A 25,606-nucleotide genomic window follows, 5' to 3' on the forward strand; every position below is an offset into this window, starting at 1 on the left:
TTCTTTCTTTCTTTCTTTCTTTCTTTCTTTCTTTCTTTCTTTCTTTCTTTCTTTCTTTCTTTCTTTCTTTCCTCCTTCCTTCTTTCCTTCCTGCCTGCCTTTCCTTCTTTCCTTCTTTTTCTCTTTCTTTCCTTCCTTCCTCTCTCTTTCTCTCTTTTTCTCTTCCTTTCTCTCTCTCTCTCTCTCTCATTCTCTCTTTTCTCTCTCTCTTTCTTTCTCTCTTTCTTTCTTTTCTCCTGCCCATCTCAAGTGCAGTGGCACAATCACACCTCACTGGAGTCTCAACCTCCTTGGCTCACTGATCCTCAGCCTCATGAGTAGCTGGGACTACAGGTGCATGCTACCATGCCCAGCTACTTTTTCTATTTTTTATAGAGATGGGGTCTTATTATGTTGCCCAAGCTGGTCTCGACCTCCCATAGTGCTCAGCCTCCCGTAGTGCCTCAGCCTCCCATGGTGCTGGGATTACAGGCATGAGCCACTACACCTGGCTGGTTGTAATTAACTTTAGTTTTAATAGCCACATGGGGCCAGTGGCTGCCATTTTGGACCTTGCTGGTGCTGTATGACTGTTTCTGCTCTCAGCTCCCACTTAGTGGGAGAATCATGCAGAGAGTCATGAGACTGAGTCAAGAGGATCATTTGAGCCCAAGAATTCGAGGCTGCAATGAGCTACAATTGTGCCACTGCACTCTAGCCTGGGCCACAGAGTGAAACCCTGTCTTAAAAAAAAAAAACAGCAACAAAAAACCAGGTACGGTGGCTCATGCCTGTAATCCCAGGACTTTGGGAGGCCAAGGTGAGTGGATCGTTTGAGGTCTGGAGTTCAAGACCAGCCTGGCCAACATGGCAAAACCCCGTCTCTACTAAAAATTAAAAAAAAAAATTAGCCAGGCATGGTGGCATGCACCTGTAATCCCAGCTACTGGGAAAGCTGAGGCAGTAGAATCACTTGAACCTGAGAGGCAGAGGTTGCAGTGAGCCAAAGTTGTGCCACTGCACTCCAGCCTGGGCAACAGAGCAAGACTCCACCAAAAAAAAAAAAAAAAAAAAAAAGACAGTGGATTCTTCCCCAGTCAAGCCTCAGATGAGAATGCAGCCCAGCTAACACCTGGATTGCAGCCTCATGAGACGCTGAGCAGAAGGCCCAGCTAAACCCTGTCAGAATCCTGACCCCAGGAAGTGAGGAGGTAACAAGTGCATGTTGTTTGAAGCTGCTAAGTTTGTGCTGATTTGTTACACAGCAGTAGCTGACTAATACACTTTCTCTACAATAGCCTTGACTTCCTTGCTTCTGCCACAGGGATTCTAGATACTTTATCCCTGCCATGTAGGATCCATTCCTTCTACTGGAGGCTTACTCAATTCCTGTTTATCCTTTCGAACTTGAATAATTCATCACTCTCTCAGAAAACCCTCCCCTGACTGCGTGTCTAAATCGAAGACCCCTGTACACAGATTCAAAGTTCCTGGTTGTGCTTCTAGTTTTGAGCCATTCTTGTAGCATCATGTTAATGGATCTGGGCCTCTTCCGCTCGGATTGAAGCTCTCTGAGCTCAGAGAATCGTATCTGTCTCATTCAGGGTTCGACGCAGCCAGGCCTGGCCCATCGTAAAGGTTGGCTGGATGGAGAGAGTGAAATGAATGGCGCTTCTATGTTTGATGCTAAATAGCCGTGGAGTCATTTCTGTGAACCAATGATGGTGATGACAAGACCATTTAGAGAACACAGGAATCCTTAGAAAACCCGCGGGGCAGGGTCAGCAGAGGCAGCTGGGGTTGAATGAACACTGTGTGTGTGTGTGTGTGTGTGTGTGTGTGTGTGTGTGTGTGTTGGGGAGTGAGCTCATACTCTAAATGTGCCTTTCCAGCTCTAATCACAGAAGTGAATCTTGGTGTCTTTTGTTTCTAAACCATCTATCAAGTGATTATTGGAGATTCTCTGGCTCGTCTGAAGGCAGTTCAACTCAAGTGTAAGAGTAAATGGGAAAGTGTGGTGCAGCTTCACTCCCCGCTGCCCCTGCCTCCCCACCGCCCCTGCCTCGCTCCACGCTGCCCCTGCCTCGCTCCATGCCGCCCCTGCTTCACTCCCCGCCACCCTGGTACATCTCTCCTTTCTCATTGGCTCTGGATGGTAGTGGCCAGGCATGGAGTGGCCGTTCCCAGAGGAACACGTTCCCCTGAGGAGGGAACATTCTGGCTGGGCCCCAGCATAGGGTTGCCAGACTCAACAATAAAACATTTAGCACGCTCAGAGACATTAGAATTTCAGATATGTATTCATTCATTCATTCATTCATTCATTTTCAGACGGAGTCTCGCTCTGTCGCCCAGGCTTGAGTGCAGTGGTGCAATCTCGGCTCACTGCAACCTCCACCTCCTGGGTTCAAGAGATTGACCTATCTTAGGCTCCCAAGTAGCTGGGATTACAGGCGTGTGCCACCACGCCCAGCTAATTTTGTATTTTTAGTAGAGACGGGGTTTCACTATGTTGTCTGGCTGGTCTCGAACTCCTGACCTCAGGTGATCCACTTGCCTCAGCCTCCCAGACTGTTGGGATAACAGGCATGAGCCACAGCGCTCAGCCAGAATTTCAGATTAACAACCAAAACGTTTATTTTTTTTTTAAACAGGGTCTCACTCTGTGTTGCTCAGGCTGGAGTGCTCACTGAAACCTCTGCTTCTGGGGTTCAAGTGATTTTCCTGCCTCATCCTCCCAAGAAACCATGTGCCACCATGCCCGGCTAATTTTTTTATTTTTAGTAGAGATGGGGTTTCGCCATGTTGGCCAGGCTGGTCTCAAACTCCTGACATCAGGGGATCCTCCCACCTTGGCCTCCCAAAGTTCTGGGATTACAGGCGTGAGCCACCGCGCCTGGTCAAAACATTTTTTTAGTAGGAGTAGGAGAATGTCCTAAATTTTGCACAAGAGAGACATACTTACACTAAAATACAGATTAGAGGCAGAATTCTCCAGAGAAGCAGGACCAATTGAGTGGATACACAGACATACGCACAGATGCACACACAGACGCACATGCACACACACACAGACACACACATGCACACACAAATGCACACATGCACACACACAGACCCACACATGCACACATACACAGATGCACACATGCACACACAAATGCACACATGCACACACACATACACAGATGCACACATGCAGACACACACACATGCACACAGATACGCACACACAAACACACATCCATACATACACAGATGCACACATGCACACACAGATGCACACCCGCACACAGACTCACACATGTATACACACACAGATTGAGATTTATTTTAAGGATTTGGCTCATACCATTGAGGGGCTGCAGGTCTGGAATCTGCAGGGCAGGCCAGACACCTAGGGAAGAGCTGATGCTGCAGTCTCAAGGCCAAAGGCTATCTGGAGGCAGATTTCCTTCCTCTTGGGGAACCTCAGTCTTTTAAGGCCTTCGACTGATTGGGTGAGGCCCACCACATTATGGAGGGTCACCTGCTTTATTTAATAGCTACCGATTTAAATGTTAATTGGGCTGGGCGCAGTGGCTCACGCCTGTAATCTCAGCACTTTGGGAGGCCGAGGCAGGTGGTTCACCTGAGATCAGGAGTTCCACACCAGCCTGGCCAACATAGCAAGACCCCGTCTCTACTAAAAATACAAATATTAGCCAGGCATGGTGGCAGGCACCTGTAATCCCAGCTACTTGGGAAGCTGAGGCACAAGAATTGCTTGAACCTGGGAGGCAGAGTTTGCAGCGAGCCAAGATTGCACCACTGCACTCCAGCCTGGGTGACACAGCTAGATTCCGTCAAAAAAAAAAAAAAAAAAAAAGGAGAAGTTAATTGGGCTGGGTGGGTGCAGTGGTTCCCAGCACTTTGAGAGGCTGAGGCAGGAAGATGGCTTGAAGCCAGTAGTTCCAGACCAGCCTGGGCAACATAGCAAGACCCCGTCTCTAAAAAAAAAAAAATTACGATTTTTAAAATTTTCTTAGAGGCAGGGTCTCCCTACATGACCCAGGCTGGTCTTGAGCTCTGGACTCCAGTGATCCTCCCATCTCGGCCTCCCAAGGTGCTGAGATTACAGGCGTGAGCCACTGCACCCTGACTCTACAAAGAAATTTTTTAACTTATCTGGCATAGTGGTAGACATCCATATTCCAGCTACTCCGGAGGCTGAGGTGGGGGGATCGCTTGAGCCCAGGAGGTCGAGGCTGCAGTGAGCTATGATCACACCACTGCACTCCAGCCTGGGGGACAGAGTGAGACCCCCCCCCATCTCAAAACAATAAAAATAAATAAATAGATGTTAATTCTATCTAAAAATTACCTTCACAGCAACAGCTAGAATAATGTTTGACCAAAGAACCAAAGCCCGGCCAAGGTATTGCATAGAGTGAACCATCCCAGGGACACACTTAGGCTACAAAAGGATGTTTGATTGTCTGAAACTCAAGCTCCATGCGGTGTTCTGTATCTCATCTGCCCACCCAGGCCTGGTTTTCATCCCCACGGGCATCCAGGGCAACTCCACTCCCTCCAGAGAAGCCCTCGGCCACGTGGGCACGTCCAGGGGACCCCACCCGGGGAAACAGAATGGCATTGTTCCCCCAGCTTCCTTTTCTGTGGGTTTCTAATGGGGAAAAGTGTGTTGGAGGCCAGGCATGAATCATTCTCTGCCCACGCAGCAGACACAGCATCCCAGGGGAGCTGAGGCGGAGGGGAGGCAATGAGATCCACCTTTGCAGACAATGTGGAGGTGATCCCCCACCTCTGCAGAGAAAGGCGTCCCTGCAGGCTGAGAACATGCAGAGTTTGAGGTTAAGGTCTGTTGGGGTCTCACGAGCATAAAAGAATGTAAGCTAGAGAGAACCAGGTGTGGTGGCTCCCGCCTGTAATCCCAGCACTTTGGGAGGCCGAGGCGAGCAGATCACCTGGGGTCAGGAATTCGAGACCAGCCAACATCGCGAAACCCCATCTCTACTGAAAGTACAAAAATTAGCTGGGTGTGGTCAGGTGCGGTGGCTCAAGCCTGTAATCCCAGCACTTTGGGAGGCCGAGGCAGGTGGATCACGAGGTCAGGAGATTGAGACCATCCTGGCTAACATGGTGAAACCCCGTCTCTACTAAAAATACAAAAAATTAGCCAGGCGTGGTGGCGGGCACCTGTAGTCCCAGCTACTCAGGAGGCTGAGTCAGGAGAATGGCGTGAACCTGGGAAATGGAGCTTGCAGTGAGCCAAGATCGCACCACTGCACTCCAGCCTGGGCGACAGAGTAAAAAAAAAAAAAAAAAAAAAATTAGCTGGGTGTGGTGGCATGCACCTGTAATCCCAGCTGCTCGGGAAGTTGAGGCAGGAGAATTGCTTGAACCCGGGAGGCAGAAGTTGCAGTGAGCTGAGATCATGCCACTGCACTCCAGCCTGGGGGACAGAGCCAAACTCTATCTCAAATAAAAAAAAAAAAAAGAAAGAAAGAAAAGCCCAGGCGCGGTGGCCTACACCTGTAATCCTATAATCCCAGCACTTTGGGAGGCTGAGGTGGGTGGATTACCTGAGGCCACCGTGGCTACCTTGGCCCATCCATTGGTGAGAAGGGGTCACAGGGGGCGGAGCTCACAGGGGGCGGAGCTCGCAGGGGCGGGGCTCGCAGGGGGCGGGGCTCGTAGGGCGGGGCTCGTAGGGGCGGGGCTCGCAGGGGGCGGGGCTCACACAGGGCTTGAATCCCAGGAGGAGGGATCGCAGTGCTCCCAGTGGAATCTGCCTGCCCCAGGTGTCAGGTTACATCCCTCAGGGGCCGACAGCTGCCCAGTTCTGCTTAGGGATCCATGCGACACAGGCAGTTGCTCGCGGAAAATGGGTGGATCCCCTGCTCCAACGAGACTGAAAGCGGCAGGAGCACGGATGAAGGTTGCGGTGTTGCCGTTGCACACGGCTGCCACCTGGCCATGTTCTGGGACTCATGCTTGTAAATCCTTTTACATTTCAAAGCCTTAGTGATGACTCATCAGTGGGAGAACGCCCGGAACAGGGACTGGCAAATGATTATAAACGGCCAGAGAGGTGGCCGGGTACAGCGGCTCACATCTGGAGGCCGAGGCAGGAGGATCACTTGAGGCCAGGAGTTCAAGGCCAGACTGGACAACATAGTGAGACCCCAATCTCTACAGAGTATAAAAAAATTAACCGGGTGTGGTGGCATGCCTGTGGTCCTATCAACTCTGGAATCTAAGGCAGGAGGATCGTTTGAGCCTGGGAGGTAGAGGCTGCAGTGAGCTATGATAGCACCACTGCATTCCAGCCTGGGTGACAGAGCAGGACCTTGTCTCTAAAAAATAAAAAAAGATTACGTATCTATTCCAGGGGTCAGGAAACAACATCCTGTGGGCCAGAGCCAGATCTGGTCTACAGAATTATTTTTTCATTTTATTATCATTACTAGAGACTGGGTGTTGCTCTGTCACCCAGGCTGGAGTGCAGTGGTGTGATCACAGGTCCTTGCAGCCTCAACCTCCTGGTCTCAAGCAGTCCTCCCACCTCAGCCTCCTGAGTAGCTGGGATCACAGATACGCGCCCCACCATGCCCAGCTAATTTAATTTTTATTTTCTGTCAACATAGGGTCTTGCTATGTTGCCCAGGCTGGTCTCAAACTCCTGGACTCAAGTGATTGTCCTGCCGCGGCCTCCTAAGGAGATGGGATTGGCCGGGCATGGTGGCTCACACCTGTAATCCCAGCACTTTGGGAGGCCGAGGCAGGCAGATCACGAGATCAGGAGATTGAGACCATCCTGGCTAACACGGTGAAACCCCGTCTCTACTAAAAATACAAAAAATTAGCCGGGCGTGGTGGTGGGCGCCTGTAGTCCCAGCTACTTGGGAGGCTGAGGCAGGAGAATGGCATGAACCCGGGAGGCGGAGCTTGCAGTGAGCTGAGGTCGTGCCACTGGACTCCAGCCTGAGTGACAGAGCGAGACTCCGTCTCAAAAAAAAAAAAAAAAAAAAAAAAGGATTACAGGCGTGAGCCACTGCGCCCAGCCAGGATTTGAATTTTAGCGTCCATAAAGTGTGACAAGAACATAGTTGTGTCTAATTCTTTACATGTGGTCGGCTGCTTTAGTGTGACAATGGGAGAGTGAAGGGACACAGTCCTGACTACCTTGTGAGCATGAAAATATTTACTGCTGCCAGCGCAGTGGCTCACGCCTGTCATCCCAGCACTTTGGGAGGCCGAGGCAGGTGGGTCTCTTGAGGCCAGGAGTTTGAGAACAGCCTGGCCAATATGGTGAAACCCCGTCTCTACTAAAAATACAAAAATTAGCCAGGTGTGATGGCGTGCGCCTGTGGTCCCAGCTACTTGGGAGACTGAGGCATGAGAATCACTTGAACCTGAGAGGCAGAGGTTGTGGTGAGATCACGCCACTGCACAGCACACCTGTGGTCCCAGCACTTTGGGAGGCTGAGGAGGGAAGGTTGCCTGAGGCCAGGAGTTCAAAACCAGCCTGGGCAATGTAGCAAGATCCCCTCTCTACAAAAAACAGAACAATGAGGCCGGGTGCAGTGGCTCACGCCTGTAATCCCAGCACTTTGGGAGGCCAAGGCGGGTGGATCACCTGAGGTCAGGAGTTCAAAACCAGCCTGGGCAACATAACAAGATTCCCCTCTCTACAAAAAAATAGAAAAGTGAGGCTGGGCGAGGTGGCTTACGCCTGTAATCCCAGCACTTTGGGAGGCCGAGGTGGGTGGATCACCTGAGGTCAGGAGTTCGAGACCAGCCTGGCCAACATGGCGAACCCCCCCCTCTACTAAAAATATAAAAATTAGCCAGGTGTGGTGCTGGGTGCCTGTAATCCCAGCTATTAGGGAGGCTGAGGAAGGAGAATCGCTTGAACCCGGGAGGCAGAGGTTGCAGTGAGCCGAGACTGTGCCACTGCACTGCAGCCAGGTCAACAAGAGCGAGACTCCATCTCAATTGAAAAGAAAGGAAACGAAAGGAAGGGAAGAGAGGGGAGAAAGGGAAGGGAGAAAGGGAGAAAGGGAAGGGAAGGGAGAAAGAAAAATGAGCATGGCGTGGTGACGCACACCTGTGGTCCCAGCTATGGGAGGCTGAGGTGGGAGGATCACTTAAGCCCGGAAATTTGAAGTTGCAGTGAGCCGAGATCGCACCACAGCACTCCAGTATGGGCAACAGAGAGACTCTCTCTCTCTTTAAAAAAAAAAAAAAAAAAAAAAAATCAGGGGTGGGGTGTGAAGGTCAGGAGCACTTTGGGTTTTAGGCTGCTGGAGGGATTTTAGTGTGTGTCGCAGGGATGATGTAATCTGATGGACACTTCAAAGGCACCCTTAACGGCTATGACCAGCTCACAGAGGGGCAAGGGAGGGAGGAAAGAGGCCAGTCCCTCCAGACGGGATGCTGGTGGCCTGTCCAGAGCCGTAGCTGCACAGATGGTGAGGAATGACAGGATTAGGAATCTGTTTTGAACACTAGCCAACAGGAGCTGTTGATGAGTGTGACAGAAAAAGAGTCTGTGGTCACAAATTCTTTGATGCACCTCCCTTCGAAAGCTGGCACTCAGGCTGGGCACGGTGGCTCACGCCGGTAATCCCAGCACTTTGGGAGGCCTAGGTGGGAGGATCGCATGAGATCCGGAGTTCGAGACCAGCTTGGGCAACATAGGAAGGCCCCCTCTGTACAAAAAAATTAATTAGCTGGGCGTAGTGGCACACACGTGGCCCTAGCTACTAGGAGGTGGAGGTGGGAGGATCGCTTGAGCCCAGGAGGTGGAGGCTGCAGTGAGCTGTGATCACACCATTGCACTCCAGCCTGGGCATCAGAGAAAGACCCTGTCTCAAAAACAAACAAACAAAAAAGGAGGCGGGAGGGTGAGAGTCAGAGAGAGACTGGAAGAGGCTGCACTGTGGCTGTGAAGGGAGAAGAAGGGGCCCTGAGGCTTCAGACACTGGTAAAGGTGGGAAACGTATTCTCCCCTGGAGCCCCCAGAAGGGCCCAGGCCCGCCCACAGCTCGATGGTGAGCCCTGCAAGATGGATCTCAGACTTCTGACTTTCAAAACTGTGAGATAATCAATCAGTATTCCATTTTTAAATTTTTTGAGACAGGGTCTGGCTCTGTCAGCCAGGCTGGAGTATAGTGGCGCAATCACAGCTCACTGCAGCCTCCACCTCCTGGGCTCAAGCGATCCTCCTGCCTCAGCCTCCTGAGTGGCTAGGATTACAGGCATGAGCCACCACATCTGGCTAATTTTTGTTCATTTTTTGTGGAGATGGCGGTCTCACTATATTGCCCAGGCTGGTCTCAAACTCCTGGGCTCGAGCAATCCTCTCGCCTCAGCCTCCCACAATGCTGGGATTACAGGTGTGAGCCACCATGCCTGGCCGATAACTCGGTGTCCCTCTAAGCCCCCAAGCGTGGGGTCCTTTGTTACAGCAGCTGTGGGAACCTCAGATTTACTCTTTCTAGCAATGGACTGCAGCGACCCACGGGAGTCCTCACCCTCACGCAGCGGCCCAGCCAGCAGTCACGTTCCACCTTTTTTTTTTTTTTTTTTTGAGATGGCGTCTCGCTCTGTTGCCCAGGCTGGAGTGCAGTGGCGTGCTCTCAGCTCCCTGAAACCTCCGCCTCCCGGGTTCAAGCGATTCTCCTGCCTCAGCCTCCTGAGTAGCTGGGATTACAGGCACCCGCCCCCACGCCTGACTAATTTTTTGTATTTTTTGTAGAGACGGGGTTTCACCATGTTGGCCAGGCTGGTCTCAAACTCCTGACCTCAAGCGATTCACCCACCTTGGCCTCCCAAAGTGCTGGGATTACAGGCATAAGCCACCGCGTCTGGTCTTTTTTTTTTTTTTTGGAGTCTCGCTCTGTCATCCAGGCTGGAGTGCAGTAGCGTGATCTCGGTTCACTGCAGCCTCTGCCTCCCGGGTTCAAGTGATTCTCTTGCCTCAGCCTCCCGGGTAGCTGGATTGCAGGTGTGCACCAACATGCCTGGCTAATTTTGGATTTTTAGTAGAGATGGGGTTTCTCCATGTTGGCCGGGCTGATATGGAATTCCCGACCTCAAATGGTCCTCCCACCTCAGCCTCCCATGGTCCTCCCGCCTCAGCCTCCCAAAGTGCTGGGATGACAGGCGTGAGCCACCGCGCCCTGCCGTTTTTAAGGGTATAGTTGCAACCCTTGCTTATGGGAAGAGAAGCACCTTCAGCCTCTGACCCCGTGTTTCTGTCTTGCTGTGTGGCATCCAGCTTGCTGCCTGCGTGTCTCTGAGCCATGGAGCCCACTGTGGCTGATGTACACCTCATGCCCAGGACAACCAAGGAAGTCCCCGCTCCAGATGCCGCGTGCTGTCGAGCGGCCACCATTGGCGTGGTGGCCACCAGCCTTGTCGTCCTCACCCTGGGAGTCCTTTTGGGTAAGTGGCTATGGGATTGGCTGGGTTCACAAAACAAGGGACGTGTGCAAAGTGACCGGGAAGAGACTTGATGGTGTCTCCTTGGCCATCTGGAATCAAAGGGCAGTGTCTAGGCGTGGAAATGAAGGTGCCCTAGGCCAGGCGGGTGGGCGGGGAGTGGAGCAGATGAGTTCCTGCGTGTGTCAGTTTTCCCGACTAAAGAAGCTCCCGAAGGAAGTTTTCACAGCTGGGGTGACAGAGAAACAGAGACAGGGAAGTGACCTTGTTTTAAATTTGGGTAAATCAGCAAAATACCCAAAGTAGTTTTTTTTTTTTTTTTTTTTTTTTTTTAGACGGAGTCTTGCTCTGTCACCCAGGCTGGAGTGCAGTGGCGTGATCTCGGCTCACTGCAAGCTCCACCTCCTGGGTTCACACCGTTCTCCTGCGTCAGCCTCCCTGAGTAGCTGGGACTACAGGCGCCCGCCACCACCCCCTGCTAAATTTTTGTATTTTTAGTAGAGACGGGGGTTTCACTGTGTTAGCCAGGATGCTCTCAATCTCCTGACCTTGTGATCCGCCAGCCTTGGCCTCCCAAAGTGCTGGAATGACAGGTGTGAGCCACCGCGCCCGGCCCCAAAAGTATTTTTATAAAACCGAGCAACTGGGTTGGGCGTGGTGGCTCCCACCTGTAATCCCAGCACTTTGGGAGGCTGAGGCGGGAGGACCATCGGAGCCCAGGAGTTTGAGAACAGCCTGGGCAACATGATAAAGCTCTGCCTCTACAGAAAACACAAAAAATTACCCAGGCGTGGTGGTGCCTGTAGTCCCAGCTACTCAGGAGGCTAAGGCAGGAGAATCGCTTGAACCTGGGAGGCAGAGGTTGCAGTGAGCTGAGATTGCACCACTGCACTCCAGCCTGGGTGACAGAGTGAGACTCTATCTCAAAAAATAAAAACATAATAATAAATTAAAAATAAGGTTGGGTGCAGTGGCTCATACCTGTAATCTCAACATTTTGGGAGGCTGAAGTGAGCAGATCATGAGGTCAGGAGTTCGAGACCACCCTGACCAACATGGTGAAACCCCGTCTCTAATAAAAATACAAGAAAGAAAGAAAGAGAGGGAGTGAGGGAGGAAGGAAGGAAGGAAGATAGCTGAGCATGGTGGTGCACGCCTGTTATCCCAGCTACTTGGGAGGCTGAAGCAGGAGAATTGCTTGAGCCCAGGAAGAGGCAGAGGTTGCAGTGAGCCGAGATCATGCCCTTGCAGTCCAGCCTGGGCAACAGAGCGATTCCATCTCAAAAAAAAAAAAAAAAAAAAGTTAATTTTAACATTTAAATGATGATAATAAACAGCAATTTGGGGAGAAATGCTCTCCCCAAAATAGTAAGTTCGCGATCCTGTGAGAATCCTCCTAGTTTTTTTTTTTCTTTTTTCTTTTTTCCTTTTTAAATATTTGTGGAACTTCTGGAAACTCCCAGAGCCAGACATGTTTGACTGAGGCCCTCTAGTGGCTGTAGGTACCAAGTGCAATACAATTTGGGTTCCTCGTGTGAGTGTATTTGTGTGTTCATGAGTGTGTGCATGGTGCACACGTGTTCATTTGCATGCGTTTGTGCATGCATGTGTGTGTCTGCGTGTGTATCTATGTGTGCATGCATGTGTGTGTGTGTGTGTGTGTCCGTCACCTAGTGAGAGGCAGGGGCGGGGCAGAGTTTCTCATCTGCATTGTAACAAATACATTTTGGGAAAAACAGATAAATATAATTCCCATCAGGACCCCCCTGAAAGGAAAGGAAGTCTTTTTTTTTTTTTTTTGAGATGGAGTCTCACTCTCTGTCTCCCAGGCGCGACAGAGTGCAATGGCACAATCTCAGCTCATCGCAACCTCCACCACCCAGGTTCAAGCGATTCTCCTGCCTCAGCCTGCTGGGTAGCTGAGATTACAGGTGTGTGCCACTACGCCCAGCTAATTTTTGTATTTTTAGTAGGGATGGGGTTTTGCCATATTGGCCAGGATGGTCTCGAACTGCTGACCTCAAGTGATCCACCTACCTTGGCCTCCAAAAGTGCTGGGATTACAGACATGAGCCCTCACGCCCCATCAGGAAGTCTTTCAAGAAGCGCTTAAGGCCAGGTGTGGTGGCTCCTGCCTGTAATCCCAGCATTCTGGGAGGCTGAGGCAGGAGGATCGCTTGAGCTCAGGAGTTCGAGACCAACCTAGGCAACATAGCAAGACCCCATCTCTACAAAAAATTAAATAATGAAGACAAGAAACATTTAAAATTAAAATTTTAGAATGTTTTCAGTGAAAATGAGTGGTTGTGCGTGCCAGTAGTCCCTGCTACTCGGGAGACTGAGGTGGGAGGATTGCTTGAGCCCAGGAGTTGGAGCCTGCAGTGAGCTATGATCATACCACTGCACTCCAGCTTGGGAGACAGAGCGACACCCTGATAAAAAATAAAAAAGAAAAAGAAAAAAGGACATGTTGCCAGGCGTAGTGGCTCACACCTGTAATCCCAGCTCTCTGGGAAGCTGAAACGGGAGGATTGCTTGAGCCCAGGAGTTCCAGTTCAGCCTGGTAACATGGTGAAACCCTGTCTCTACAAAAAATGCAGAAAATTAGCCAGGGCCGGGCGAAGCCAGCTGGGCTCCTGAGTCGAGTGGGGACTTGGAGAATTGTTATGTCTAGCTGGAGGACTGTATATGCACCAACCAACACTCTGTGTCTAGCTAATCTGGTGGGAACTTGGATAACTTTTATGTCTAACTAGAGGATTGTAAATGCCCCAATAAGCACTCTGCGTCTAGCTCAAGGTTTATAAACACACCAATCAGTGCTCTGTGTCTAGCTAATCTAGTGGGGACTTGGAGAAATTTTAAGTCTAGCTCAAGGTTTGTAAATGCACCAATGAGCACCCTGTGTCTAGCTCAAGGTTTGTAAATGCACCAATCAGTGTTCTGTGTCTAGCTAATCTAGTGGGGACTTGGAGAACTTTTGTGTCTAGCTAAAGATTTGTAAATGCACCAATCAGCACCCTGTGTCTAGCTCAGGGATTGTAAACACACCAATCAGCACCCTGTCAAAATGGACCAATCAGCTCTCTGTAAAATGGACCAATCAGCGCTCTGTAAAATGGGCCAATCAGGAGGATGTGGGTGGGGCCAGATAAGGGAATAAAAGCAGGCTGCTGGAGCCAGCAGCGGCAACCGGGTTGGGGAACTTTTCATGCTGTAGAGGATTTGTTGTTTAATTCTTTGCAAGAAATCTTGCTGCTGTTCACTCGTTGAGTATGCGGTGCTTTTATGAGCTGTAACACTCACTGCAAAGGTCTGCAGTTTCACTCCTGAGGCCAGCAAAACCACAAACCCACCGGGAGGAATGGACAACTCCAGACACGCTGCCTTAAGAGCTGCAACACTCACTGGGAAGGTCTGCAGCGTCACTCCTGAAGCAAGCAAGACCACGAACCCACCAGAAGGAAGAAATTCCGAACATCAGAAAGAACAAACTCCGGACACACCATCTTTAAGAAACGTAACACTCAGCGCGAGGGTCCGCAGCTTCATTCTTGAAGTCAGTGAGACCAAGAACCCACGAACTTCGGACACAGAAACACGGGGAAACCCTGTCTCTACAAAAAAATGCAAAAAATTAGCCAGGGCCGGGCATGGTGGCTCACCCCGGTAATCCCAGCACTTTGGGAGGCTGAGGCAGGTGGATCATGAGGTCAGGAGTTTGAGACCAGCCTGGCCAACATGGGTGAAACCCTGTCTTTACTAAAATACAAAAATTAGCTGGGCAGACTGGTACGCGCCTGTAATCCCAGCTACGCGGAAGGCTGAGGTTGGAGAATTGCTTGAACCCGAGAAGTGGAGGTTGCAGTGAGCCGAGATCGTGCCACTGCACTCCAACCTGGGCAACAGAGGGAGACCATGTCTCCAAAAAAAAAAAAAAAAAAGCTGGGCTTGGTGGCTCCCGCCTGTAATCCCAGCACTCTGGGAGGCCGGGTTGGGCGGAACATGAGGTCAGGAGATTGAAACCATCCTGGCCAACATGGTGAAACCCCGTCTCTACTAAAATACAAAAAACATTAGTTGGTCGTGGTGGCACGTGCCTGTAGTCCTAGCTACTCGGGAAGCTAAGGCAAGGGAATCGCTTGGACCCAGGAGGTAGAGGTTGCAGTGAGCCAAGATCGTGCCACTGCATCCCAGCCTGGCAACCGAGTGTGAGACTCTGTCAAGAAAAGAGAAAGAAAGAGAAAGCCAGCCAGCCAGGCGTGATGGTGGGCGCCTGTGGTCTAGCTACTTGGGAGGCTGAGGCAGGAGGATCACCTGAGCCCATGAGGTCGAGGCTGCAGTGAGCCGTGATTGTGTCACTGCACTGAAGCCCGCACAATAGAGACCTTGTCTCAAAAAAATAAAACATTTTAAAAAATAAAAATGAGAATTCAGCCCTTCCCAAACAGCTCACCATTTTAGTTGGAGATAAGAGGCTGAGTGGAAAGCGGGAGACGTTCTGAACTATTTCTGCAACTTCCTGAATCTGCAGTTGTTTAGGGTAGAAACAGAGTGAGGTTGGGACACAGAGGCGGGGCAATTCAGTCCGCCCACCAGGGTGCTCGTGTTTCTTTATTTTTAGTTTCTTGAACGAGAAAACACCGTTTTTAGAATTGGTTCAGAATATTCTATCTACTGAATATATGGCTACGTAAATACCCATCTAGCGTATCTATCCATTTAGGATAAACGGAATTGGGACCCAGCTTTCACGGTTTACGCGGTTGCTATTTGCTTCGTTTAAATGTTGTAATTACGGCCATTTTTTTTGCACTGGTGTGCACTTCTGGTAGTTTTAACGTATTTTTGACCAAAGCTCGTGCTCTCATGGTTTCTGTGGTTGCTCTCGTAGTTTTTATTTAGATTTTTTTCTGCTGCTGCTTGCATCAGCATAGGAATTTTTTATGACTATTATTTTTGCTGTACTTTGTACTTTGGACACAACACAGCCAACAGCTAAAAACTAGGGCTTTCTGCCGGGTGCGGTGGCTCACGCCTGTCATCCCAGCACTTTGGGAGGCCGAGGCGTGCAGATCACCTGAGGTCAGGAGTTCCCGACCAGCCTGGCCAAAGTGGCGAAACCCCATCTCTACTAAAAATACAAAAATTAACGCTGGGTGCAGTGGCTCACGCCTGTAATCTCAGCACTTCGGGAGGCCAAGGCGGGTGGATCACCTGAGGTCAGGAGTTCCAGACCAGCCTGGCCAACATGGTGAAATCCAGTCTGTACTAAAAATACAAAAAAACTAGCCAGGTGTGGTGGTCCACGCCTGTAATCCGAGCTACTCAGGAGGTTGAGGCAGGAGACTGAGGCAGGAGGATCGCTTGAACCCAGGAGATGGAGGTTGCAGCGAGCTGAGAAAACACCACTGCACTCCAGCCTGGGTGACAGAGTGAGACCCTATCTCAAACAAGGCCGGGCGTGGTGGCTCATGCCTGTTAATCCCAGCGCTTTGGGAAGCCAAGGCTGGCGGAACATCTGAGGTCGGGAGTTTGAGACCAGCCTGGCCAACATGGAGAAACCCCGTCTCTACTAGCTGGGCATGGTGGTGCATGCCTGTAATCTCAGCTACTCCGGAGGCTGAGGCGGCAGGAGAATCGCTTGAACCCGGGAGGCGGAGGTTACGGTGAGGCGAGATCATGCCATTGCACTCCAGCGTGGGCAACAAGAGCAAAACTCTGTCTCAAAACAAACAAACAGGCCGGGCGTAGTGGCTCACGCCTGTAATCCCAGCACTTTGGGAGGCCGAGGAGGGCGGATCACGAGGTCAGGAGATAGAGACCATCCTGGCTAACACAGTGAAACCCCATCTCTACTAAAAATACAAAAAAATTAGCCGGGCGTGGTGGCGGGTGCCTGTAGTCCCAGCTACCTGGGAGGCTGAGGCAGGAGAATGGCATGAACCCGGGAGGCGCAGCTTGCAGTGAGCCGAGATCGCGCCACTGTACTCCAGCCTGGGTGACGGAGCGAGACTCTGTCTCAAACAAACAAACACAAACCAACCAGTGGTTTTTGAAGATGACCTCATGGGACTGTGGCCGGAGAGTCCTGATGGCCTCTGGCTGTGCTCATGCCCCTGCCGTAGGAGGCGGGGACTGTCATTTCACCGTCTCCTGATGCCATTCCAGAGGTTACGCCCTGAAGTCAGCTCAGATCCTGGGCCAGGCACTGCATGGGAGACAGGCATGAGCAGGACCTCTTTCTGCCTTCGAGGAAAACACGGGGGCATCTGGGGCTCACTTGGCGCTCATCCACCTTGTGCTGTACCTGGGGACCTCCGGGTGGGTGGCTGTAGTAGAATTCAGCTCCAAACCAGGGTGCTTTTGGGAATTGAGGGAGAGCCCTGTGAGTAGCTATTCAGGGCTATCACAGGGGCGTCGACCATCCCACTGCATGTCAGGAGTGACCACCAGGGTGTGTGGGTGCAGACAGGGCGGGGCCTGGGTGGCAGCTCAGCGGAGCCCTGAGCCCCCGAAGGTGGGCTGTCTCACGGGCCCTGGTCTCGTCCCCAGCCTTCCTCTCTACACAGGGTGTCCACGTGGACCACACGGCCGAGCTGCGGGGAATCCGGTGGACCAGCAGTTTGCGGCAGGAGACCTCGGACTATCGCCGCACGCTGACGCCCACCCTGGAGGCACTGGTGAGGGTGGTCTGTGTTTGGGGGCCAGGGAGGAAGAGCGGGTGGTTGGGGGCTTTGACCTGGAGCTGCTTTCCGTGTGGGAGGGAGGCAGGCCACAGGCAACGAAGCTGAGGTGGAGGCTGTGAGACCGGGAGGCCAGGCCAGGGGGCGGGCAGGACGAGGCCAGGTGGCCAAGGCAGATACCTGCAAGGCAGAGCTGTATCCACTGAGGACACACTCACATGGGACTTTAGGCCACATTTAGAGGTTTTTTTGTTTTTTTTTTTTTTCTTGAGACGGAGTCTCACTCTGTCACCCAGGCTGGAGTGCAGTGGAATGATCTCAGCTCACTGCAACCTCTGCTGCTCAGGTTCAAGTGATTCTCCTGCCTCAGCCTCCCGAGTAGCTGGGATTACAGGTGCACGCCACCACGTCCAGCTGATTTTTGTATTTTTAGTAGAGACGAGGTTTCACCGTGTAGGACAGGATGGTCTTGAACTCCTGACCTCAAATGATCTTCCCTCCACGGCCTCCCAAAGTGCTGGGATTACAGGCGTGAGTCACCGTACCCAACCTGCCACATTTAGAGTTTTACATTTTATTCTAAAAGGGAATCAGAGCCCTCATGCCCAGCTGGGGGAATGTATTTTATTTTATTTTTTTGAGACGGAGTCTTGCTCTGTTGTCCAGGCTGGAGTGCAGTGGCAGGATCATGGCTCACTGCAACCTCTGCCTCCCGGGTTCAAGCAATTCTCCTGTCTCAGCCTCCTGAGTAGCCAGGGTTACAGGCACCCACCACCTAGGATGAACGGGGAAACACAGCGTGGCTATGCACACACTGGAATGTGACTCAGCCAGGAAAAGGGGCCAGGCTTGGACACAGGACACAGCGAATTATATCTCAGTGAAAAAATAATGTTTTCCATTTTATTCGAAGAGAAACAGACGTGTGACCACATCAGCAATCACGTATTAAAAACAGCACTCCAGGCAGGCACGGTGGGTGGCTCACATCTGTAATCCTAGCACTTTGGGAGGCCAAGGAGAGTGGATCACCTGAGGTCAGGAGTTTGCGACCAGCCTGAGCAACATGACAAAATCCCATCATTACTAAAAACACAAAAATTAGTGGGGCGTGATGGTGTGTGCCTGTAGTCTCAGCTACTCGGGAGGCTGAGGTGGGAGGATTGCCTGAGCCCAGGAGGCAGAAGTTGCAGTGAGCTGAGATCGTGCCATTGCACTCCAGCCTGGGTGACAGAGTGAGACTCCATCTCAAAAAATAATAATTTTTAAAAATAGGCTGGGCGTGGTGGCTCACACCTGTGACACCTCCTGGGCTCAAGCAATCCTCCCACCTCAGCCTCCCGAGTAGCTGGGAGTGCAGGCACACACCACCATGCCCGGCTAATTTGGGAGGCTGAGGTGGGCAGATCACGAGGTCAGGAGTTCAAGACCAGCCTGGCTAACATAGTGAAACTCTGTCCCTACTAAAAAATACAAAAAATTAGCCACGCATGGTGGTGTGTGCCTGTAATCCCAGCTACTTGGGAGGCTGAGGCAGGAGAATTGCTTGAACCTGAGAGGCGGAAGTTGCAATGAGCCGAGATCGTGCCACTGCACTCCACCCCAGGTGACAGAGCAAGACTCTGTCTCAAAATAATAATAACAATAAAAAATTTAAAAATAAAACATAAGTCTGGGTGTGGTGGCTCACAACTGTAATCCCAGCACTGTGGAAAGCCAAGGCAGCTGGATCACAAGGTCAGTAGTTCGAGACCAGCCTGGCCAACATAGTGAAACCCCATTTCTACTAAAAATACAAAAAATTAGTTGGGCATGGTGGCGGGCACCTGTAATCCCAGCTTTTTGGGAGGCTGAGGCAGCAGAATCGCTTGAACCTGGGAGGCGGAGGTTGCAGTGAGTGGAGATTGCGCTACTGCACTCCAGCCTGGGTGACAGAGCAAGACTCTTGTCTCAAAATACATACATACATACATACATACATACATACATACATATAGATAAAAATTTAAAATAATAAAAGGAAATGCTTTCCCATGGAACCAACCCCTTCTCCGGCTCCCTCCAACACCTGACAGGCCTCTGCAGTGCCGAGGTGCCCATGCTGTGGGTCTCAACATTTGATATTCTTGTTTCTATTGCAGTTTGTCAGTAGTTTTCAGAAGACAGAGTTAGAGGCAAGCTGCGTGGGTTGCTCGGTGCTGAATTACAGGTGAGTTGGAGCTTCCAGTGGGTGAAGGAAACTTGGTGGACATCTGGGAGTTTCTGGAGGATTCCAGAAAAGTTTGGAAGATTCTAGAAGATTCCAGAAGATTCCAGCAGGGCGGAGCCCCTCCCTCTCTAAGGGCCTCTCCTCCATACCTGTAGGGATGGGAACTCCAGTGTCCTCGTACATTTCCAGCTGCACTTTCTGCTGCGACCCCTCCAGACGCTGAGCCTGGGCCTGGAGGAGGAGCTATTGCAGCGAGGGATCCGGGCAAGGCTGCGGGAGCACGGCATATCCCTGGCTGCCTATGGCACAATTGCGTCGGCCGAGCTCACAGGTGAGTGGGCAGCCGAGACCGAAACCCCATCACGAGGAGGCTGGAGTGGGGCAGGCGCTGCAAGATACATTTTGATAACCACCCTTTCCCATAAAAACAAAACAAACAGGCCGGGTGTGGTGGCTCATGCCTGTAATCCCAGCACTTTGGGAGGCCGAGGCGGGTGGATCACCTGAGGTCAGGAGTTTGAGACCAGCCTGGCCAACACCCCATCTGTACTAAAAATACAAAAATCAGTTGGGCGTGGTGGTGTGCACCTGTAATCCTACCTACATGGGAGGCTGAGGCAGGAGAACCACTCCAACCTGGGAGGCGGAGGTTGCAGTGAGCCGAAATCGTGCCATTGCACTCCAGCCTGGGCAAAAAGAGTGAAACTTCGTTTCAAAAACAAACAAACAAATGTAAAAACTGACATTGCCTTTGCCTTAATGGTGTGGACCAGGGGTCAGCCATCTTGTTCTGTGAAGAGCCAGAGTGTTGTGTTGTGTTGTCTTGTCTTCTCTTTTCTTTTCCATTTTTTAATTTTTGAGACAGGGTCTCACTCTGTTGCCCAGTCTGAAGTGCAATAATGAAGTCTTGGCTCACTGCAACTTCTGCCTCCCAGGTTCAAGCAATTTTCCTGCCTCAGTAGCTCCCGACTCACTCCCGAGTAGCTGGGATTACAGGCACGCACCACCACGCCTGGCTAATTTTTGTATTTTTAGTGAGATGGGGTTTCACCATGTGTACTGGGCTGGTCTTGGACTCCTGACCTCAGGTGATCCTCCTGCCTTGGCCTCCCAAAGTGCTGGGATTATAGGTGTGAGCCACCGTGCCCAGTTAATATTTTCATGTTTGTGGTCCGTTGGGTTTCTGTGACAAGCACTCAGCTCTGTTATTTGTATCACAAAAGTAGCCACAGACAATACATAAATGAATAGGTGTGGCTGTTTACCAATAAAACTTATTAAAAATAACAAGCAGTGGGCTGGATTTGGCCCATGGTCGTAGTTGGCCAACCCCCTACTGTAGAACTAAGGATAAATGCTACACTCTAATAAAATTGTATGGAAGGCCGGGTGTGGTGGCTTATGCCTGTAATTCCAGCAATCTGGGAGGCCAAGGTGGGCTGATCACTTCAGATCAGGAGTTCGAGACCAGCCTGGCCAACATGGCGAAACCCCATCTCTACTAAAAATACAAAAATGAGCTGGGTGTGGTGGCACGTGCCTGTAATCCCAGCTGCTCAGGAGGCTGAGGCAGGAGAATTGCTGGAACCCGGGAGGCGGAGGTTGCAGTGAGCCAAGGTTGCACTACTGCACTCCAGCCTGGGTGACAGAGTGAGACTCCATCTCAAAAAAAAAAAATTAACAAAAATAAAAAATAAAATTATACAGTGCATGATTTTGTATGCACCTGGTTTTAAAAAATAAAAAATAAAATTGTACGATGCAGCAGGTCATGACTGGAGAGTCAGATGCAAGTTCAGACCATTGTTAAAGATTTGTTGCCAGGTGTGGTGGCTCATGCCTGTAATCCCAGCACTTTGGGAGGCTGAGGTGGGTGGATCACCTGAGGTCAGGAGTTTGAGACCAGCCTGGCCAACATGGTGAAACCCCATCTCTACTAAAAATACAAAAATTAGCCGGGCATGGTGGCGGGCGCCTATAATCCCAGCTACTTGGGAGGCTGAGGCAGGAGAATTGCTTAAACCTGGTGGAGGTGGAGGTTGCAGTGAGCCAAGATCGCACCACTGCATTCTAGCCTGGGTAACAGAGCGAGACTCTGTCTTAAAAAAAAAAAAATGGCCGGGCGCGGTGGCTCACGCCTGTAATCTCAGCACTTTAGGAGGCCGAGGTGGGCAGATCACGAGGTCAGGAGATCGAGGCCATCCTGGCTAACACAGTGAAACCCCGTCTCTACTAAAAATACAAAAAATCAGCCGGGCGTGGTGGTGGGCGCCTGTAGTCCCAGCTACTCGGGAGGCTGAGGCAGGAGAATAGCGTGAACCCAGGAGGCGGAGCTTGAAGTGAGTCGAGATCGCGCCACTGCACTCCAGCCTGGGCGACAGAGCGAGACTCCGTCAAAAAATAAAAGTCACCTTGACCTCAACGTGCAGGACATTTATGGTTCCCTCCCCACCAACCGTCACATGCTGGTCGAGGTCTTAATAACCTCTGCTCCAGCGTTCACAGAACTTCCCTTGGTGATAGGGAGGTTCCAGGCCCTGTGCAGTTTGGTGGCCGTCCGAGCCCTGGGGCTGGTGAGTGCTCCCCGTGGGGCAAGTGAGACTGAGGATCGGTGTTGAAGTGGATTTCATCCTCGCTGATTGAAGGCAGAATTTAAGTGATGCCAGGGTGGACAAGGCAGCTGCTCACTTTACTCCACGACCTGCCTGCAATAGGATGTTTTTCTTTCTTTCATTTTTCTTCTTTTTTGAGATGGAGTCTTGCTTTGTCGCCCAGGCTGGAGTGCAATGGTGTGATCTCGGCTCACTGCAACCTCTGCCTCCCAGGTTCAAGCAAATCTCCTGCCTCAGCCTCCCGAGTACCTAGGATTACAGGCGCCCGGCACCACACCCGGCTAATTTTTGTATTTTTAGTAGAGACAGGGTTTCACCATGTTGGCCAGGCTGGTCTGTAACTCCTGACCTCAAGTGATCCACCCACCTCAGCCTCCCAAAGTGCTGGGATTACAGGTGTGAGCCACCGCGCCTGGCCAATAGGATGTGTTCAAAGGGTTTTACCGCTTATTCAGTGAGCTTCTATCTTCTCTGTTTTTTTGCAGGGAGACATAAGGGACCCTTGGCAGAAAGAGAGTTCAAATCAGGTATGTTTTTCTCTCTGGCCTTTTCTCTGATTGCAGTTACTGGCAGAGGTTTCCTAAGACTCATTTCAAGGAAGTGAAGGAATCCCTGGAACAAGGCTGGGCGTGGTGGCTCACATCTCTCATCCCAGCACTTCGGGAGGCTGAGGCAGGAGGATCACTTGAGGCCAGGAATTTGAGACCAGGCTGGACAACATAGCGAGACCCTATCTCTACAAAAATATAGTAATAAAAGGCCAAAAATAATTTTTAAAATTATTATTAAAAAATAATAAAAATTAGCCGGGCATAGTGGCGTATTGCCTGTACTCTCGGCTACTTGGGAGGCTGAGGAAGGAGGATCGCTTGAACCCAGGAGGCAGAGGCTGCGGTGAACTGAGATCGCGCCACTGTGCTCCAGCCTGGGTGACAGAGTGAAACTGTGTCTCAAAAAATAATACATAAGGCCGGGCACAGTGGCTCATGCCTGTAATCCCAGCACTTTGGGAGGCCGAGGTGGGTGGATCACCTGAGGTCAGGAGTTTGAGACCAGCCTGACCAACATGGAGAAATCCCATCTCACTGAAAATACAAAATTAGCCGGGCGTGGTGGCAGGTGCCTGTAATCCCAGCTACTCGGGAGGCTGAGGCATGAGAATCACTTCAACCAGGGAGGCGGAGGTTGCGGTGAGCCGAGATCGTGCCATTGCACTCCAGGCTGGGCAACAAGAGTGAAACTCCGTCTCAAAAAAAAAAAATAAATTAAATAAATAAAATAAAATAAAAATAAATAAATAAAATAAATAGCCTGGGTTGGTGGTGTGCACCTGTGGTCCCAACTACTCAGGAGGCTGAGGCAGGAGGATTGCTTGAACCTGGAGTTAGAGGCTGCGGTGAGCTGTGATTGCACCACTGCACTCCCGTTTGGGTTACAGAGCTAGACCCTGTCTCAAAAACAAAAATAAAAACAAGGAAAAGGAGAAAAAAAAGGAGAGAGAGAGTTTCCACGTTTCCGTACCCTGGTGGTACTAAGTATAGCATGGTGCCTTACTCCAACCAGGAGATGTAGCATGAGGTCAGAAAGTCGGTTCTTTTCTGTCCTCAGGCCGCTGTCCAGGGAACTCCTTTTCCTGCGGGAACAGCCAGTGTGTGACCAAGGTGAACCCGGAGTGTGACGACCAGGAGGACTGCTCCAATGGGTCCGACGAGGCGCACTGCGGTCAGTCTGCCTGTCCAGCCTGGTCTCTGGGCCCCTTCCCTTTTCCAGGGTCAGCTGCTGGCTCTGGTCTATGGTCACTGTGCTTATTTCACTCGGGCACACAGGCCTGGCATTTATGGGGGCTGGGCAGAGAAAAGAAAGGGGCACCCATGGTATGGGGAGAACCATGAGCAAACAGCAGAGTAAAGGAAAAGTGCAGATGTGTGATGGGAAGAAGCCTGGGGAGAGGAGGGAGAAGATATCAGCCTGAAAACAGAGGTTGTGGCCACAGCCTGGGAGGTCTTGAATACCAAGAACTGGAGCTTTGTCCTATAAGCAGTGGGGCGTGGCCACAGGGATGTGAGCAACGGAAAGAGACAATTAAAATGCCGGAAGAGATTAGCAGGGTGCGGTGGCTCACACCTGTCATCCCAGCACTTTGGGAGGCCAAGGCAGGAGGATCACTTGAGGCCAGGAGTTTGAGACCAGCCTGGACAATATAGTGAGACCCCCATCTCTACTAAAAAAAAAAAAAAAAAAATTGGCCAGGCACAGTGGCTCACACCTGTAATCCCAGCACTTTGGGAGGCTGAGGCAGGCGGATCACGAGGTCAGGAGATCAAGACCATCGTGGCTAACACGGTGAAACCCCCTCTCTACTAAAAATACAAAAAATTAGCCGGGCGTGGTGGTGGGCGCCTGTAGTCCCAGCTACTTGGGAGGCTGAGGCAGGAGAATGGCGTGAACCCGGGAGGTGGAGCTTGCAGTGAGCCAAGATCACGCCACTGCACTCCAGCCTGGGTGACAGAGCGAGACTCTGTCTCAAATAAAAAAAAAAAAAAAAGAAAAAAAGAAAAAAAAAATTAGCCAGCGTGGTGGTGGGCGCCTGTGGCCCCAGCTACTCAGGAGGCTGAGATGGAAGGATTGCTTGAGCCCAGGAGATTGAGGCTGCAGTGAGCTATGATTGCGCTACTGCACTGTCCAGCCTGGATAATAGAGTGAGACCTTGTCTCAAAAATAAATAAAATGCTGGAAGAGTAGCCAATGTTTTTATAGCAATACTAGCCCATGCAATAAGGTAAGGACAGCAGTTTAAGTATTGAAAAAGAAGAGGAAAACCTTAATTCATTTGAAATCATTGTCTGTCTAAAATAAATCAATATCCAAACAGAAGGAGAGAAGCCTTTCAAGTAAAATAAAATGAATCAAGAAATTGACTAAAAAGCTATTTAAAGTAAAGGCTGGGTGCAGTGGCTCACACCTGTAATCCCAGCACTTTGGGAGGCTGAGGCAGGAGAATCCCTTGAACCTGGGAGGTGGAGGTTACAGTGAGCCAAAATCACGCCACTGTACTCCAGTCTGGGCTACAGAGCAAAACTCTGTCTCAAAAAAAAAAAAAAAAGCTGTCATTTTGCTTTATACAGTAATAATAAGTTAGAAGATACAAAGGAAAAAATATCTTTCATGATCAGTAGTGACAAAAAATAAACTATCAAGACTAGGCCGGATGCCGTGGCTCAGGCCCGTAATCCCAGCACTTTGGGAGGCCGAGGCAGGCAGATCACTTGATGTCAGGAGTTTGAGACCAGCCTGGTCAATTTGGTGAAACCCCGGCTCTACTAAAAGTACAAAAAATTAGCCAGGTGTGGTTGCGGGCGCCTGTAATCCCAGCTACTCAGGAGGCTGAGGTAGGAGAATCCCTTGAACCCGGGAGGCAGAGCTTGCAGTGAGTTGAGATCACGCCACTGCACTCCAGCCTGGACAACAGAGCGAGACTCCATCTCAAAAAAAAAAAAAAAAAGAAATATCAAAGACTAAACTTACAAACGTGCCATGTCTGTGATAATTATTATATATAATTATAGAATTACAAACTTTTGTGAAGGACATAAAAGTAGACTAAATAAGCAGAGAGACACAATATCCTATACAAACATGTATGTGGGGTCATCGCCCCTTACACACAG

General features: G+C 50.7%; 1 protein-coding gene across 2 annotated transcripts in view; it reads left to right on the forward strand.

Annotated features, from left to right (window-relative positions):
• Positions 1-25,606, forward strand: part of TMPRSS9 (transmembrane serine protease 9) — a 67,670-nt gene that overhangs the window by 20,788 nt on the left and 21,276 nt on the right. For both annotated transcript variants that reach the window (XM_055371182.2, XM_055371184.2), the window contains exons 2-7: positions 10,268-10,434; positions 16,987-17,114; positions 19,259-19,326; positions 19,482-19,657; positions 22,424-22,465; positions 23,547-23,660. In XM_055371182.2, the coding sequence (XP_055227157.1) occupies positions 10,293-10,434; positions 16,987-17,114; positions 19,259-19,326; positions 19,482-19,657; positions 22,424-22,465; positions 23,547-23,660 (670 nt within the window). In that variant the 5' untranslated portion in view covers positions 10,268-10,292. The remainder of the gene's footprint in view (positions 1-10,267; positions 10,435-16,986; positions 17,115-19,258; positions 19,327-19,481; positions 19,658-22,423; positions 22,466-23,546; positions 23,661-25,606) is intronic.

Source organism: Gorilla gorilla, chromosome 20, assembly GCF_029281585.2.
Source record: "Gorilla gorilla gorilla isolate KB3781 chromosome 20, NHGRI_mGorGor1-v2.1_pri, whole genome shotgun sequence".
Lineage (NCBI taxonomy): Eukaryota > Metazoa > Chordata > Mammalia > Primates > Hominidae > Gorilla > Gorilla gorilla.